The sequence below is a fragment of the Gobius niger genome (assembly GCF_951799975.1).
Source record: "Gobius niger genome assembly, chromosome: 15".
NCBI lineage: Eukaryota > Metazoa > Chordata > Actinopteri > Gobiiformes > Gobiidae > Gobius > Gobius niger.
Window position 1 is genome coordinate 14,740,523 of NC_136866.1, and position 16,318 is coordinate 14,756,840.

General features: G+C 45.2%; 2 protein-coding genes across 2 annotated transcripts in view; one reads left to right on the top strand and one right to left on the bottom strand.

Annotated features, from left to right (window-relative positions):
• lama2 (laminin, alpha 2) overlaps positions 1–9,663 on the top strand; it is a 183,564-nt gene extending 173,901 nt beyond the window's left edge. The window contains exons 63-72 of the mRNA XM_079572620.1: positions 2,200–2,274; positions 4,046–4,158; positions 5,083–5,176; positions 5,247–5,342; positions 6,440–6,520; positions 7,587–7,664; positions 7,742–7,922; positions 8,496–8,626; positions 8,740–8,959; positions 9,030–9,663. Of these exons, the coding sequence (XP_079428746.1) occupies positions 2,200–2,274; positions 4,046–4,158; positions 5,083–5,176; positions 5,247–5,342; positions 6,440–6,520; positions 7,587–7,664; positions 7,742–7,922; positions 8,496–8,626; positions 8,740–8,959; positions 9,030–9,193 (1,233 nt within the window). The 3' untranslated portion in view covers positions 9,194–9,663. The remainder of the gene's footprint in view (positions 1–2,199; positions 2,275–4,045; positions 4,159–5,082; positions 5,177–5,246; positions 5,343–6,439; positions 6,521–7,586; positions 7,665–7,741; positions 7,923–8,495; positions 8,627–8,739; positions 8,960–9,029) is intronic.
• Positions 9,664–10,137: 474 nt separating this feature from the next.
• LOC306975254 (regulator of G-protein signaling 6-like) overlaps positions 10,138–16,318 on the bottom strand; it is an 89,261-nt gene continuing 83,080 nt past the window's right edge. The window contains exons 17-18 of the mRNA XM_079572749.1: positions 15,355–15,408; positions 10,138–10,750 (exon numbers count right to left, since the gene is read on the bottom strand). Of these exons, the coding sequence (XP_079428875.1) occupies positions 10,700–10,750; positions 15,355–15,408 (105 nt within the window). The 3' untranslated portion in view covers positions 10,138–10,699. The remainder of the gene's footprint in view (positions 10,751–15,354; positions 15,409–16,318) is intronic.

Below are 16,318 nucleotides of genomic sequence, written 5' to 3' on the forward strand. Positions count from 1 at the left end.
GTGTGTCATACAGCGCGCAGCCACAACGCTACGCTAGGCTAACTGTGAACTCGCCATTTATGCTTTATGGGCCCGCGGCAGCCAAAACACTCACAGCTAACATTTAGCCCCGATGCTAAGAGCCCGGCTGTGAATCTCCATCACCTCCACTGCGGCGGGGGAGGTATATTTCATACATTTAATGTGCTGTATGTCTCACTGCATCAGAGCAGATGAGGCACCCGGCTAGCCGCTGAACTACTCCTCTATAAAGACATTGATCATGAGGAGGAACAGGAACACTGCTGTGCCACCTCTGAGTCTTGGATTATAAAGATTTTGTGACTCTTTTAGCGTAAGGTCTTTATTTGTATAGCGCACAGACAGTTATTATGTAGCCTCAGTTTCCCCTGGGGGAGACTGACAGAAGCGCTGTTGCGACTGCACACATCTGCACCAACAGTCCCTCTGACCACCACCATTCATTCACGCACACTCATCTCACTAACCACTGCGCCACTTTGCTGTCCACACAGCCATTTAGACCCTGTCCCACTTTTTCAATAGTGCATTGTGAATTGTATAAAAACAAAAGAATATTTATTTTGGATTATGTTGGGCTGTCGCTGTCCCATACACCATTTACAGCCAATGTTTCAGTACTCGCCCACCTCTACGCATGAGAATGTGAGACTGTGTGATTGGTCGTGTTCTAGGAGGCTGAAAGCAAGTGCACAAATATTGGATACTCTTTGATACTCTCCTTCCTCTCAGAAGGATTTTGTGCTGCTGCCACATCAAGTAAATGACAGGTGTCTCCATGAAGAAAGGAATATTTTTCTCAAAAGGGCTTGTCTCCATTTTGACCTTTACTTTGCGCACAGCCCTTAACTCCTGACATCATGAAGGAGGAGGACCCTTTTGATAAGCTGTTTCCCTATGGCCTTCAGGCACTGGAGTGTGCATCAACACATGCACTTTCTTTGATCTCAACACCAAAACATCTTTCTCTTTTGGATATTACAAGTCACTTTGATGTCGCTTTTTAATTTGAGGCATGAACCTTTCTGAATATTTAGCCTTTTCTGCTTTGAATGAAGAGTCATTTCCTTGTATTGAAGGGATTAATTGGCCTGTGAAAATTCACAGGAACAGAAAGTCAGTGTGAACATATTACAAAACTAAACTCTAAAGCGCTTCGAACATTTTATTTTGTTCAAACATAATTTGCTTTTCTCACAGTTTCTTCTTCCGTGAGTAACATTTGCAGTTACTGGCTGCACTGATGGATGTTTTTTGTGATAGTCCTGGCTAATTATTTCCCTTAGTCGCAGTGAAAATAATCTGAAGCCAGGAAAGAACCGCAATAAACTAAAAGAAATCCGAAATCAACTTTTTTTTCAGGTTTAGAAATGGTGATAGAGTTAATGGTCTGGACTTTACAACTCAGAGAAACTTCCCCAGAATGTGAGCAGAAAAGGGACAAAACATTATATGTTTAAAAGATCTTGCATGACAGGGCTTTCAATGCTTTACTACAGTGGTTTTTTTCCCCCCACAGAGAAAGTTGGCAAAGTCCATTGATTATGTTTTGAGTTCTCTCACTTGTCCCGATAACAGCATGTTCAGTGGAAACATAACTACATAAGGTGAAAGTTCTTTGACAGAGGGCATGTTTCTATAACTTGACAGAGCATTCACAATAGGTAAAATGATCAGTACCAGTCACATGAGCCATAGGTCACGCAACGTCTCTGCTCCCCTCTTTAACCGAGCGCATTTTCTCCAGTTCAGCTTTACCCAAATCTAAAAGCGAGGCCAGGGTAACCCCTCATTTGAAAGCTAAGACCTGCAAAACTGACTGTATCTTTTTTGTTTGTGTTTTCATCCCTGTGTTTGTTACTATTTTGCCTCTTTTTCCCCGAGAAGCTTTTAGATTTGGGTAAAGCCAAACTGGAGAACCTGTGCTCGGTTCAGGTGGGGGTTAGGGGGTTAAAAAGGAGCATATCATGGAACTGCACTGACAAAGTAACCCATCAAGATAAACAGCATGTTGCTGGTGCCAGAGGGACCACTACAGAGAGCCGTGATGTGTTACACTGTTACACTGTTCACACCTTCACAGTTGGCTCTTTATTTATTCAGATACAGAAATACCCACGTCGTAGAACAGCTTCAGTAATCCCAAATGTGGCCTCTAATTTGAATTTTGTTTTCCAGGTCGTGACTTCTCCGGCTGCCCCTGTCCCTGTAGTGACCACACCCGCTGCCCCCGCCGTAGTGGACCCTGAAACGGTAACCCCCCCCCCTCGCCTGTGCATCTGTGGTCGGCCTGATTTACCCCACACCATTACTGTAATTGGATGGGTAATGTCCTGTCTCCCCTCCCCGCGTGGACATTTTACGGCAGAATGGATATTTCCGATCAATTTCAGGAGTGTCCGTGGAGAAGATAGATGCGCGTCCCTCCTTTTACTACACCGTAAACCACAGGGCTCTATATTAACCCCGGGTCTTTAAAACAAGTGTGTGCTTAACCCGCCGCATCTGTAAGAAAGCACTTGGACTTGATTCAAAGGTCAGGACTTCTTGCTCTCACTATCTCAACGTAAATGAGCTTCAAAGTCAGTTTTTTTTTTTTTTTTTAAAGCAAATACTAGCCGCTTTATGTGTTTGGCACAATAGAGCTTGTTCTGATGCGATTTACGAGACGCATTTGTGATTTCTGAGGCAGCCCTTGTTTTATGTCCCTTTATGGGCGTAGGATTTAAGTACCTTTTATGCGATGCGTGATCTGTGAAAATGCACTTTGCTGACTGCGGACAGCTGCGCAATAAAACGCCCGCAGATTCCGTCGCCGCGTATGAATGTCGATACAAAGGTTAAGCGAGAGGAGCTGGCAGAGAGCAAAGCAAAGTTTATACAATAACTTTTTTTATTTCTTCCATTTAAACAGCAAAAAGTTGAAAACAATTGATGTGCTTGTACATTCCGAATGAGATCGAGTGGCTTGGTCTGACCTCTAGCTGTGGTCTGAATGGGACTCTGCCCGCGCATTGTTCACCGAAGCACACACACACACAAGCGGAAACTGGGCAGAAAAGTCTTAGAGAGCAAAGGACGGACGGACCAACGAGTGGCTTTTGTCGGCTTAATGGAAAAAAGGCTCGGGAGGAGAGGGAGAGCCGATGTCTTTGTTACGGGCCGCCGTGGTGAGGCAGGGGAGGGAGGGAGCGTGATAAGAGGTGAGTGTCAGCCGTAACAAAGCAAGGTCAACGGACGGGGAATGTCTTCACTCCACACGGGACACGAGGAGAGAGGGAAGTGAAGGGGGATCTGTGGAGAGGACCAGGACTGAGGAAGCTATAGCACAGGAGAGAGAGATTCAGTTTCCATACTTTTCATTTCTCGCAAAATTGTGTAAAACAGGCGACAGCGACCTCTTCAGACGTACAAGCTAAACAAATATCCACCAATCACCTTTATTTACATCATGGCAAATAAGTGGTAAATATCAAGTACAAAAACATTCATTTTTCTATTGATATTCAACTTACAGTAGATACGGGAAATGTGCAGAAAAGAGCATTCAATGACAAGACCGATTCAGAAAGGAGGGTCACGGTCAGGGTCATCATCACTGTCAAATAGCCGCGATGAAGAACAAGTTTATAATAACATAAATGTTGGTAGCTGCTGGAGTTAGAGACTGATCAGCTGTAACTGTGCCTGTGCTGACATCTACTGGTCAGTGATGAAACAACACTTTCCCAAGCTGTTAGTTGCATCATCATTTTTACATCATTTCATCATTGTTTTAATTAGCTCAAGCCTTTTTGTGTGTTATGTTTCATTTTTAAACATTACCTTTTCATAGTTTCCCGAAGCCGCTTGTTAACGGTACTTCCATTAGTTTTTTGTGTGTCTGCTGCTTATCACAGAGCGGCTTATTCCAGGTCACAATCCCATTAGTGCGAGTGACACGTTCAGGGCTGATGTTGACAGGAGGCAGTGTGTGTGTGTGTATATGTATGTAACTAACCCCTGTGTGTGTCGCCCCCTGCAGGATGCCTGTGCCTCTGCGGTGGCCCCCACAGCTCTGGAGCAGGCCTACCAGTTCGGCCTAAGCAGGAACAGCCACATGAGCTTCACCTTTGATGACGCCAAAGTCAGAGAGAAGTCAGTCTTTACAGTATTTGTATGAGTATAGTTTGTAGCTTTTGGAGCCTAGAGCAGAGGAAAGGTCAGGAATGGCCCTGTATGTTTGGCTCAGGTCTGACCCTATTCTACAGTAGTTGTAAATAAATGAGCACTGAGTGATCGCTCGGGCAGACAGTGATCCGTGAGAAAAGACTGTGGTAAAAACATGTTGGATTAATAATGGGGTGATGAAATAATAACGTGTTGTTGACCACACCGCACGTCAGCCTCCTCTGTCTGTACTGTCAGTGTAGGATGTTTCCACATGGACAGTATCAGTGATGGTCAATGGGAGAGACTGACCACAGTTAGATTGTTGCGGGAAGAGGGGGAGGTAGGAATAACGTTCATTATTTTACTCAAGTAAAAATGAGAAGTGCAAACCCAAATAATTACTTGAGAGTAAAATAAATAGAGGTCTGATTCCTGATCAACATATATCAGCAATAAAAACCTGTAATATATTCTGATATATCCCAAGTCTATTCTCGATAATGAGGTACAAGGTATGCGGTACATGCCTGGATTGTATCAGACCAATATATTTCATCATAATTTGAGTCACAGTGATGTTCTCGCTGTTTGACTAAAACTAAATTAAAGGTTGTTACTTATGGCTAAAACTATTATTAAAATGTCCATATTTTCTAAACCGTGAATTCCCATTGACGCATTTGGAAAGAGCCAAAGGAACAGGTCTGGACCTCGTACATGGTGGAAAAGCTCATAAAGCAGAGAATACAAATGAATATAAATGTATAAATGTCAACCAAATGAAGTTGAGATTGTCGACTAAATTTACACGGAATATTCACAAAAACTAAATGACATTTTCATCAAAGGTTCTAAAAGTATGGTCCGAATGACTGGACAGTGAGCTGATGTGTTTCAAATGTGTTGCAGGTTGATTTTGGAGTTTGACTTGAGGACCAAGGAGAGTTCAGGTCTGGTCCTGTACATGGCGCGAATAAACCATGCAGATTTCGTCACCATTCAGGTTCTTATCCGCCATGTCTCTCCTGAGCCTGTTTTACTGTGTAGCTAAATGTCCCACTCTGTGTTTGCAGATTAAAGAGGGGCAGGTGTGCCTCGGCTACGACCTGGGACATGGAAACATCTCTGGCTGTGTTCCTTTCTCCATCAATGACGGAAACTGGCACAAGGTAGGATTCACTTTAACTGTTACCCTGCAACTAGAAGATCCTTTGCTCAAGTGAGGAGAGATGATCTTCCAAACACTCAATTGTATTGTAACTAAGAAAAGAGGAGAGGAGCTCATCCTTGCTCTCAGCAGCAGTAGCTAATAATAATTAATAATAATTAATAATAATTAATAATAATTATAATTATAATTAATAATAATAATAATAATAACTTACACTTGTATTGTGCTATACATTTACATATACATATTGTCAAGTTTCTCAAAGCGCCACACTGTAGTCATTATTCGTTCACTCCATACTCGGTGGTGGTAAGCTACTGTTGTAGCCACAGCTGCGCTGGGTTAGACTGATGGAAGCGAGGCAACCAGTCTGTGCCATCAGCCCCTCCGACCACCGCCAACCACTGACTCACACACACTACATTCACCCCAGGCTTTCTGGTGTTTCCCAAACGATCTCCCATCCAAGTACCGGCCAGGCCCTTTCCTGCTTAGCTTCCCAGGTCTGATGGGATTGGGCAGAGCAAAGATGGTCTGGCTCTGGCCCAGCTATCAGAGGGTCAGCAGGAGCACAGGCTGTGTCACATCTAGAAGGTCAAACATAAAGTGCAACAAATATATTGAATATCTTTGATGTCCTGCTGAATTAAACATACAAACTCAGAAATGTGTAATGCAGTCATCTTAATAATACTTTCAAGATTAATCATTTTATTTTACCATCATTTAAAAGGCATTAAAGTGAAGAAAACAAATACGGAAAATGTATGAGAAAAGCATCCTTTTGCCGTAACATCGTCACCTGCCCCTAGAAAGTAGAACTAGAACAGCTGTTTGCCAGTAAAGTGACCACAATTATTACATAAACAGATTTAAAGTGAAAAAAAAAAAATCACTTCAAAGGTAGATTTAGGTTCAATATTGTGAAATTCCTTGTCAAAGTTTCACTTGGCATTGCCAGACAAGTGTTGGCGTAGGTATGGGGGTACTCATTTGGGAAGTTTGGGAAACTCCAACTGCATTGGAGCTCTTAATCAATTTATCTATATCCATCTATAACCATTTCATATCAGATCTATGATGTTTTATCCTCAGATTCGTGTGAACAGGCAGAAGCAACGAGGAACTCTCTCGGTCGACTTGAAGTACATGAAGCACTTGACCAGCCCCAATAAGGTACTGCCCCTCACTGTTAAACTGCGTCAACTTAAACTCAAGTATTAACGCCTATGTTATATTGAAGTCTGATACTGAATAGTTTCATTATTACTATGATTTATTTCATTTGATCCACACTGACAAATGGAGAGGCTGAATGTTTGAAATGGCTCTGCACATGTTCTATCGGGTCTGAACCATAGATGTAATACAGACGAGTGGGTCCCGTTCAGCCCCATTCACGGTAATGGTCCCGAAACTTACATGGCTCTCTGTTCCTTAAAAGGGCAAAAAGGCAGGAAGCCCTGCTCTCGCGGGGCGGGCGGAGCCTCCACAGAGCTCCAGGGCTTGATTGACAGGATCTGGAGCCGGTCAATGCACTGAAAAGGCTTCCACTATTTCAGGCTGATGTACAAAAACCAGCGTGGTTAAAAATATTTCACCTACCCCAGCATTGTCACATGGGTCATAGCGACATTTACAAAAAACAAAGCTCTTTTAAGCCGTTCTTGGGAGTGTCTTTTGGAGATGCCCCTGGCCACAAGGGGGTGGTATTACAGCAATGTCAGCTCCCCGCCATGAGGACCACAGAGAAGCACTTCCTCGCCCATTGGTCTGAACGTTTCAGAGTGAAATTGTACTTTCCCCCCCCCAATTTTTCTAATAATGATAATGATAATAATAATAACGCATTGGTTTTATATAGCGTTTTCTGGACATTCAAAGACACTTTACATTGCATTATTCATTCACTCCATACTAGGTGGTGGTAAAATACCATTGTAGCCACAGCTGCCCTGGGGTAGACTGATAGAAACAAGGCAACCAGTCTGCGCCATTGCCCCCTCCCACCACCACTCACTCACTCACACACTACATTCACCCAGGCTTCCTGGCGTCCCTAATGGTCTCCCATCCAAGTACCGACCAGTCCTTACCTGCTTAACTTGGATATCTGACAGGATCGGGCAGCACAAAGGCGTATGTCCTGTATTAGGATGAGGATCAGACTGCCATATAATAAAATAGATAAAGAGATCTGGACACCTAACGCTACAGTATATTTGATTTGTTTTGTTTTCAGGCTGATCTGTTGGATGTGGTTGGAGTGGTCTACATGGGAGGTTTACCACAAAACTATACCACCAAGAGAATAGGACCAGTGAGACCTTTTCATACAAAGAAATATGTTTAAAAGGATGTCTCGTACAAATCTTAACTTGCTGTGTCTAAATGCAGATCCTGTACAGCCTGAACGGCTGCATCCGTAACTTTAAGATGATGGGCAACGCGGTGAGCAGTCCGATTGAAGACTTTAAGGTGGATATGCAGAGCCCCAGCTCCAGTCACATGGTCGGACGCTGCTTCGTTTCCACTGAGCCAGGGACATACTTTCAGGGAACTGGCTATTTGAAAGCAGGTAGGAAGATACTGTTCACTGGGAAAAGAACCGTCCACATATGTTGAACCTTTTAGAATAGCGGTTAGTAAACAGTCGCTAAAAAAATAAACAAATAAACAACTTGTGGTGAGAGAAATCACCTTATGATGCAATAAAGATAAATATGACCTAAATAAGCCAAAACAGCTGCATTAAGAAAAAGCAAAGCCTACCTAAGAATTCCGGCCTGTCCTAAGCTATGGACTCTGCAAAATGCTCATGTCTCTGTGTTCACATAATGTCACTGGAAAGAACTTTTATTTGTAAAGCGCTTCACATGACACAAGTTACCTTAACATTCACAACCTTACATTCACTCCACACTTTCCCCAGGGGGCGACTGTACACATTCACAACAACGGTGGCCATTCACACTCTTGTTTATCTCTTATTGTACGTGTTTTTAGTGGTAGGGGAAACCTACACAAACACAGGGAGAAGATGCAAACTCCACACAGAAAGGCCCAGTCCAGGCATCGAACCCAGGACCTTCTAGCTACCAATCCAAATATAGCTTTTCCTCATGCACTCAAAAAACGTGTCTCCCTGTAGTTGCTACATACCGTGTGGGACAGGAGGTGTCCATAGCCTTTGACTTCCGCACCAGTCGGACCAACGGAGTGCTCTTCGGAGTCAGCAACAAAGACAAGGACGGTCTGGGCATCGAGCTGGTGGACGGGAAGGTGCGGTTTGATGCTTATTCAATCATTTGTCTCAGCCATTCTTTTTTTATCTATACAGTTGTTGTTTTCTCTTGACTGAGTGATGCACTGACTGAACGTCTTGCTCTCTGCAGCTGCTGTTCCATGTGGACAATGGTGCCGGTCTGATCATGGCGGAGGTGGCCCCTGAGGGAGAGGGCTTCTGTGACGGACAGTGGCACTCGGTCACTGCCACAAAGATCAAACACAGGATCGAGCTGAGAGTGGACGGGACACAGAGTAACGCTGAGAGCCCCAATGCCCGCTCCAACACCTGTGAGACCAGCGACCCCATCTACATCGGAGGATACCCTCGTAAGATAGTCAACCAAACATGTCGACACAAATTAGACTGGAGTATGAACATGTGCCTCGTGTGTTTCAGCTGGAGTCCACCAGGCGGCACTGTCCAGCAGGCGCTCATTCAAAGGCTGCATGAAGGAGCTGCGCATCACCAAAGCATCAAAGACTCTGAATGTGCAGTTTAACAAGGCCCTGGAGGTGAAGGGAGTGCAGCCCATGTCCTGCCCTGCCCCAGTTGCTGCCTAGAGGCAAGAACTCTGTCTGACTCACACATGAACTCTGGGATGTTTTAGATAACAGGCCATTCTGTGACAAACGTTGAAGATATTTAACTCATTAAAATGACAATGACTTGTAATTAACAACATGCATTCACTCCTGAACCTGCTAACCTAAAACCAGAGAAAATGTACTTCGACAAAGGGAGAACATGCGAAGTCCAGGCCAAGCGTCTGTGTTTTGGATTCTTGAGCACAGTACTGTACACTAAGACCAGTTTGCATGTTTTGCATGTTGGTGTTCACTTAAATGGATTGAATCTGAAAAGTATATTCAGTGTATTGTAAAAGTCAGTGATTTCAAAAGCGCTCACAGCAGTAAATGTCTAATGTGTTCAAGTACAGGGATTATGATAAACATTGGCCCCATTGTACAGTTTGTGTGCAGAATAAACCTACCATCAATATTGTGGTAATAGAGTGGAATTTATTTGTTAAATATGTACCTACAAACTTGGCTGCACTTCTTTGTCATTACCACAAGAGGGCAGTGCTTAACAGTGTAACATACAAACACATGTTGATGCAGCTCTCTCCAAATGAACAGAGTAAATCATTGTGCATACGTCTTTATTTCCAGTCTTTACATCCCAGTGAGAGGTTACAACCGCCCGGAGATTTGCTCTGTGGAATGTATAGAACAAAAACCAAATCCTTTCAGTACATACTGTTTTTCCAATGACTATTAATATATCCCTTTTAATTGCGTCCAATAATCACTAATTAAATAGTTCAGCTCTTCGCCTTTCGTGTTAAAAATTGTAAGCAGAGCCTAAAATTATGATTTTCAAACAAACTAACGCAAGTAAAGGATCATGGGTATCAGTAAACAAGCTGACTCAATATAAAAATAAAATAAATACCTCAAGTAATTATTTTGCACTAATGATACTTTTACTATAGTACATTTTGAATACTTGTGTGCTAAATTGATCAGGTTCAGAATCACTAATTACAAAAAGCTCTTGGAAACATGCAGAGGTCATTCACACCCCTTTATAACACGCAAACAGGCGCCCCCTTCTGGTCACAGTCAGGCAGTGTGTTAAAGACTCAGATACATTGCCCCCTAGTGGAGTCCTGATTAACGACAAAACAAAGCTACAGCATTTCTCTAAGTCTCATTTTTGACATCAGTCAAGGCATTCAAACTGTGTATAGCAGTGAAAAAAACCTTGGTCAGGTATAAGCAGTCGGAGACAAGAGCCTGGCAGTGAACAGGCGTTACAAGTAGAAAGAGTTTGTATATAGTCTATTACGGTCTATGAAGTGACAGCTCCGCCCTGGTGGTGGATCTACTGACTTATTGCATGCTGTCTGGTCTCTTGGCTTGGATTTTTGTCTCCAATGTTACCTTTCAGTCGCAGCCGCAGATATTCTCAAAATGTAAAGCCAGACACGTCCAAATATTAGCAGGCGCCCCCTGGTGGTGAGCCGCTCTCCTGACAGTTCAAGTGCTCGAGTCCAGGCCTTGTCAAGAGGACTGCATCAGCCCAGTGAGCCGCTTCCCTGTCAAAGACTTGCCCTGAAAAAAGAGAGAGCCTTCAGATCACTCATCAGATATAACCCAAAAATCAGATTCACTCCAGAAATGTGGTCTTATTTAATACGGCCTTTTCAGGGACAACACACTTGGGCTTTTCTCTTGTCTTGAGGCAGTGCTATTTTCTGCTAAGTTTCTGTGAGCGCCTATGCAGAATAGGCGACCACACAAGCTTTTGAAGATGGAGTGAAACATCCTCAACCAACCCAGTCCAGTCAACCATATCTGAAAATCTCTACTACAATGACAGAGCCTAGACAAACAGATAAAACTGTAAGCTTAATAGTATAACCTGTGCGTCACGTTTTCAAGTAATTACCATAAAAAAACATATGATTACACTTTTAGAAACATCTCCCAGAGCTGAGGAAAGCGTCATCAAAACTGCCAAAACATTCCATAACAAGGAATAACCAAAGGAGATTTTAGACAACACGAGTTATCTTTGGACTACAGTATGCTCTCATTCAGACTTGCTTCAGTTTGTATTTAGCCCTAATTTGACTCCATTTTGTCCATTGTAAATGCTTCAATAAAACCCAATTCATTTCCGAGGTGCTGCTCACTGTAATCAGTTTGAGAAGCTGTGATTTTCTAAAGCGGAGCGCAGTTTACAAACCCAATTAATTTGTGTATTCAGGCCGTAATGTTGCATGTCTTTTATTTGCTCTGTTTGCTGAAATCATTATTAGTGCAATGAACAGCTTGTACCTGCTGTCAGCCAATATCAGAACATCTCCCCAGGCACACGGCACCAGCAGCAAGTAATAACCCACGGAAAACCCACATATAGCACACTCTGGAGCTGAATGTGGCGGCTTTGGAAAGCTCACCCAAACATCTAATGTGCTTATGAAAATACACTCAAGTATTTTATATTTACTGTGGCACATTTGGATCCTTAAACTCCTTGAATATCCCTCGTGTTCAGTTAAGAAACACTGCCCTACTCGCACGTTAGTGGCTTTTTGTGCCACATTTTTGACGGCTGTAAAAATATTGTAGATCAACATTTTTTCACATAATTATGTTAATCCACTTCAGTTCTGCACAAAACTACCAAAGTTTGAAAAAATATCTACATATTTTACTACTTTATAGCCAATTTTAAATTAGTGTTTTGTTTGATATGCTGAGTTTGTGGGGTATATAACGATCTTTCACCAAAGGAAAAAAAAGAGTGGTGCGCACTGAATGGGTGCTGCTGCCGGATGCTCTCTCATCGAATGCAATTTCTCCATCTGTGAGATCAATAAAGTACCATCTCTCTCCATCTCTTATATACTGGCCTGGAGCGGGGTGTAGATGTGTGGGGGTATACTGGTGGTTGGGGTATATACTGGCCTGGAGCGGGGTGTAGGTGTGTGGGGGTATACTGGTGGTTGGGGTATATACTGGCCTGGAGCGGGGTGTAGGTGTGTGGGGGTATACTGGAGGTTGGGGTATATACTGGCTTCGGGCGGGGTGTAGGTGTGTGGGGGTATACTGGGGGTTGGGGTATATACTGGCTTGGGGCGGGGTGTAGGTGTGTGGGGGTATACTGGTGGTTGGGGTATATACTGGCCTGGAGCGGGGTGTAGGTGTGTGGGGGTATACTGGTGGTTGGGGTATATACTGGCCTGGAGCGGGGTGTAGGTGTGTGGGGGTATACTGGAGGTTGGGGTATATACTGGCTTCGGGCGGGGTGTAGGTGTGTGGGGGTATACTGGGGGTTGGGGTATATACTGGCTTGGGGCGGGGTGTAGGTGTGTGGGGGTATACTGGAGGTTGGGGTATATACTGGCCTGGAGCGGGGTGTAGGTGTGTGGGGGTATACTGGAGGTTGGGGTATATACTGGCCTGGAGCGGGGTGTAGGTGTGTGGGGGTATACTGGGGGTTGGGGTATATACTGGCTTGGGGCGGGGTGTAGGTGTGTGGGGGTATACTGGGGGTTGGGGTATATACTGGCTTGGGGCGGGGTGTAGGTGTGTGGGGGTATACTGGGGGTTGGGGTATATACTGGCCTGGAGCGGGGTGTAGATGTGTGGGGGTATACTGGGGGTTGGGGTATATACTGGCCTGGAGCGGGGTGTAGATGTGTGGGGGTATACTGGGGGTCGGGGTATATACTGGCCTGGAGCGGGGTGTAGGTGTGTGGGGGGGTATACTGGAGGTTGGGATATATACTGGCCTGGAGCGGGGTGTAGGCGTGTGGGGGGATATACTGGAGGTTGGGATATATACTGGCCTGGAGCGGGGTGTAGATCTGTGGGGGTATACTGGAGGTTGGGGTATATACTGGCCTGGAGCGGGGTGTAGATCTGTGGGGGTATACTGGAGGTTGGGGTATATACTGGCCTGGAGCGGGGTGTAGATGTGTGGGGGTATACTGGGGGTCGGGGTATATACTGGCCTGGAGCGGGGTGTAGGTGTGTGGGGGGGTATACTGGAGGTTGGGATATATACTGGCCTGGAGCGGGGTGTAGGTGTGTGGGGGGGTATACTGGAGGTTGGGATATATACTGGCCTGGAGCGGGGTGTAGGTGTGTGGGGGGGTATACTGGAGGTTGGGATATATACTGGCCTGGAGCGGGGTGTAGATCTGTGGGGGTATACTGGAGGTTGGGGTATATACTGGCCTGGAGCGGGGTGTAGGTGTGTGGGGGTATACTGGAGGTTGGGATATATACTGGCCTGGAGCGGGGTGTAGGTGTGTGGGGGTATACTGGTGGTTGGGGTATATACTGGCCTGGAGCGGGGTGTAGGTGTGTGGGGGTATACTGGAGGTTGGGGTATATACTGGCTTCGGGCGGGGTGTAGGTGTGTGGGGGTATACTGGGGGTTGGGGTATATACTGGCTTGGGGCGGGGTGTAGGTGTGTGGGGGTATACTGGAGGTTGGGGTATATACTGGCCTGGAGCGGGGTGTAGGTGTGTGGGGGTATACTGGAGGTTGGGGTATATACTGGCCTGGAGCGGGGTGTAGGTGTGTGGGGGTATACTGGGGGTTGGGGTATATACTGGCTTGGGGCGGGGTGTAGGTGTGTGGGGGTATACTGGGGGTTGGGGTATATACTGGCTTGGGGCGGGGTGTAGGTGTGTGGGGGTATACTGGGGGTTGGGGTATATACTGGCCTGGAGCGGGGTGTAGATGTGTGGGGGTATACTGGGGGTCGGGGTATATACTGGCCTGGAGCGGGGTGTAGGTGTGTGGGGGGGTATACTGGAGGTTGGGATATATACTGGCCTGGAGCGGGGTGTAGGCGTGTGGGGGGGTATACTGGAGGTTGGGATATATACTGGCCTGGAGCGGGGTGTAGATCTGTGGGGGTATACTGGAGGTTGGGGTATATACTGGCCTGGAGCGGGGTGTAGATGTGTGGGGGTATACTGGGGGTCGGGGTATATACTGGCCTGGAGCGGGGTGTAGGTGTGTGGGGGGGTATACTGGAGGTTGGGATATATACTGGCCTGGAGCGGGGTGTAGGTGTGTGGGGGGGGTATACTGGAGGTTGGGATATATACTGGCCTGGAGCGGGGTGTAGGTGTGTGGGGGGGTATACTGGAGGTTGGGATATATACTGGCCTGGAGCGGGGTGTAGATCTGTGGGGGTATACTGGAGGTTGGGGTATATACTGGCCTGGAGCGGGGTGTAGATGTGTGGGGGTATACTGGGGGTTGGGGTATATACTGGCCTGGAGCGGGGTGTAGGTGTGTGGGGGGGTATACTGGGGGTTGGGGTATATACTGGCCTGGAGCGGGGTGTAGGTGTGTGGGGGGGTATACTGGAGGTTGGGGTATATACTGGCCTGGAGCGGGGTGTAGATGTGTGGGGGTATACTGGGGGTTGGGGTATATACTGGCCTGGAGCGGGGTGTAGGTGTGTGGGGGGGTATACTGGAGGTTGGGGTATATACTGGCCTGGAGCGGGGTGTAGATGTGTGGGGGTATACAGGGGGTTGAGGTATATACTGGCTTGGGGCGGGGTGTAGGTGTGTTGGTGGGGTGGTGTTGAGGGTGTGTGGGGATATTCTGACCTGGGGAGGGGTGTTGTGGTGTGTTGGGGGTGTGTGGGGGGATGTACTCGTCCGGGGTGTGGGTGTGTGTGCAGAGACATGAAAAAGTGAGTTTATAATGGGAGTCAATGGGGCAGAAAAAGTGAACTTTAAATAAAAACTCACAGTCCCCCATACCCAAGGGTGTTTTAAAATGTAAATCCAAATTCTGCCCAAACTCACTTTTTTGGTCATTTTTTAAATTGGCTTTAAAATAGTCAAATATTTAGATTTTTTTTTCAAACTGTGGTAGTTTTGTGCAGAACTCAAGTGGATTAGCATAATTATGTGGAAAAATGTTTGAAAAAATGTTTTTAAAAAAAGTGTCATGAAAGGCCACTAACATGAGATTAGGGCAGTAAATGTGTTCAGGCGGCATCAATGGCCAAAGTAAAGCTAAAATTATATTTTGATAATGTTGGTCAAAATATGTTTTGTAACAAAAAAAATATTAAAATATCTCAAATATGGAAAACGTTATGGCCAAATTAAGAGTAAAAAGTGACACAAAGGCCCCAAATGAACACAAGGGATATGTGTGAGTGACTCACCACGCTGCGAGTGAACTTCTCCAGAGAGGTGCGCCGGCCCTGGTCGGCTTCAGGCTGAGGGAGGAGAGAAACATGTCAACACATACAGTGCAGAGCAAACAAGTCATCTGTACTAGCTTGTTCAGAAGAAGATCTCTGCTGTTTTTGACAAGAAAATTTTATTTTTATTTATATTTAGTTTTATTGTGCCTCACATTTATTGCTACTCATGAGTTAAAGGTAACGCCTGTAGGATGTGCTCTTAGGGGGAATTTAACTTCTGTAAGACACAGAAAGAGCACAGAGTAAACAGGAGGAGCTCAGATTGAGCTACTATATAGGCATTAATCCTTGGCCTATATTTATTTTGTATTACTCTATATTTGGACCCAATTTATTTCCATTTTGTGCATACACTTAATATACGAGAGTTAAAATACTACGAAGCTGGATTAGAGGGGTAAGTTTAGCATTAACCCTGGTGTTGCCATACTACAAAACTGGATCACTTTCTATCAGGGTATATCTCCATGGAAACATGCCCTGAGCACAAAACCTGCTCTGAACCAGGTTTAGTTCCCAGCTTAGATAAGAGGACGGCTCTTTGACTAATCAGAGGAACCGCAGAGTTTGGGTGACAAACTCTGCGGTTCCTCTGATTAGTCAAAGATGTGAGGATCAGAGGGAAGAGGAGGAAACACTTTGAGCAGTTTAGATTTTATAAAGTAGTGACATTTTGTTGTAACTTTTACTACACATGTGGCTGAGGAGATTTTCGATGACTACATGAAAAAGGCTTATGTCTTGTCCACATAATGGTGCAAGTGTTGCTTAAAGTTATGGACTCTCCCTGTTTCACTAGCCTGGCTAACGCCAGACTAAAATCACAAGTGATATTTAGTCTGGGGACCACCAATTCATTTCCTCGTAGGAGGGGTGTGGTTTACGATCGTCCATAGCTGTTTATTGGGAGCTACGAATGTCT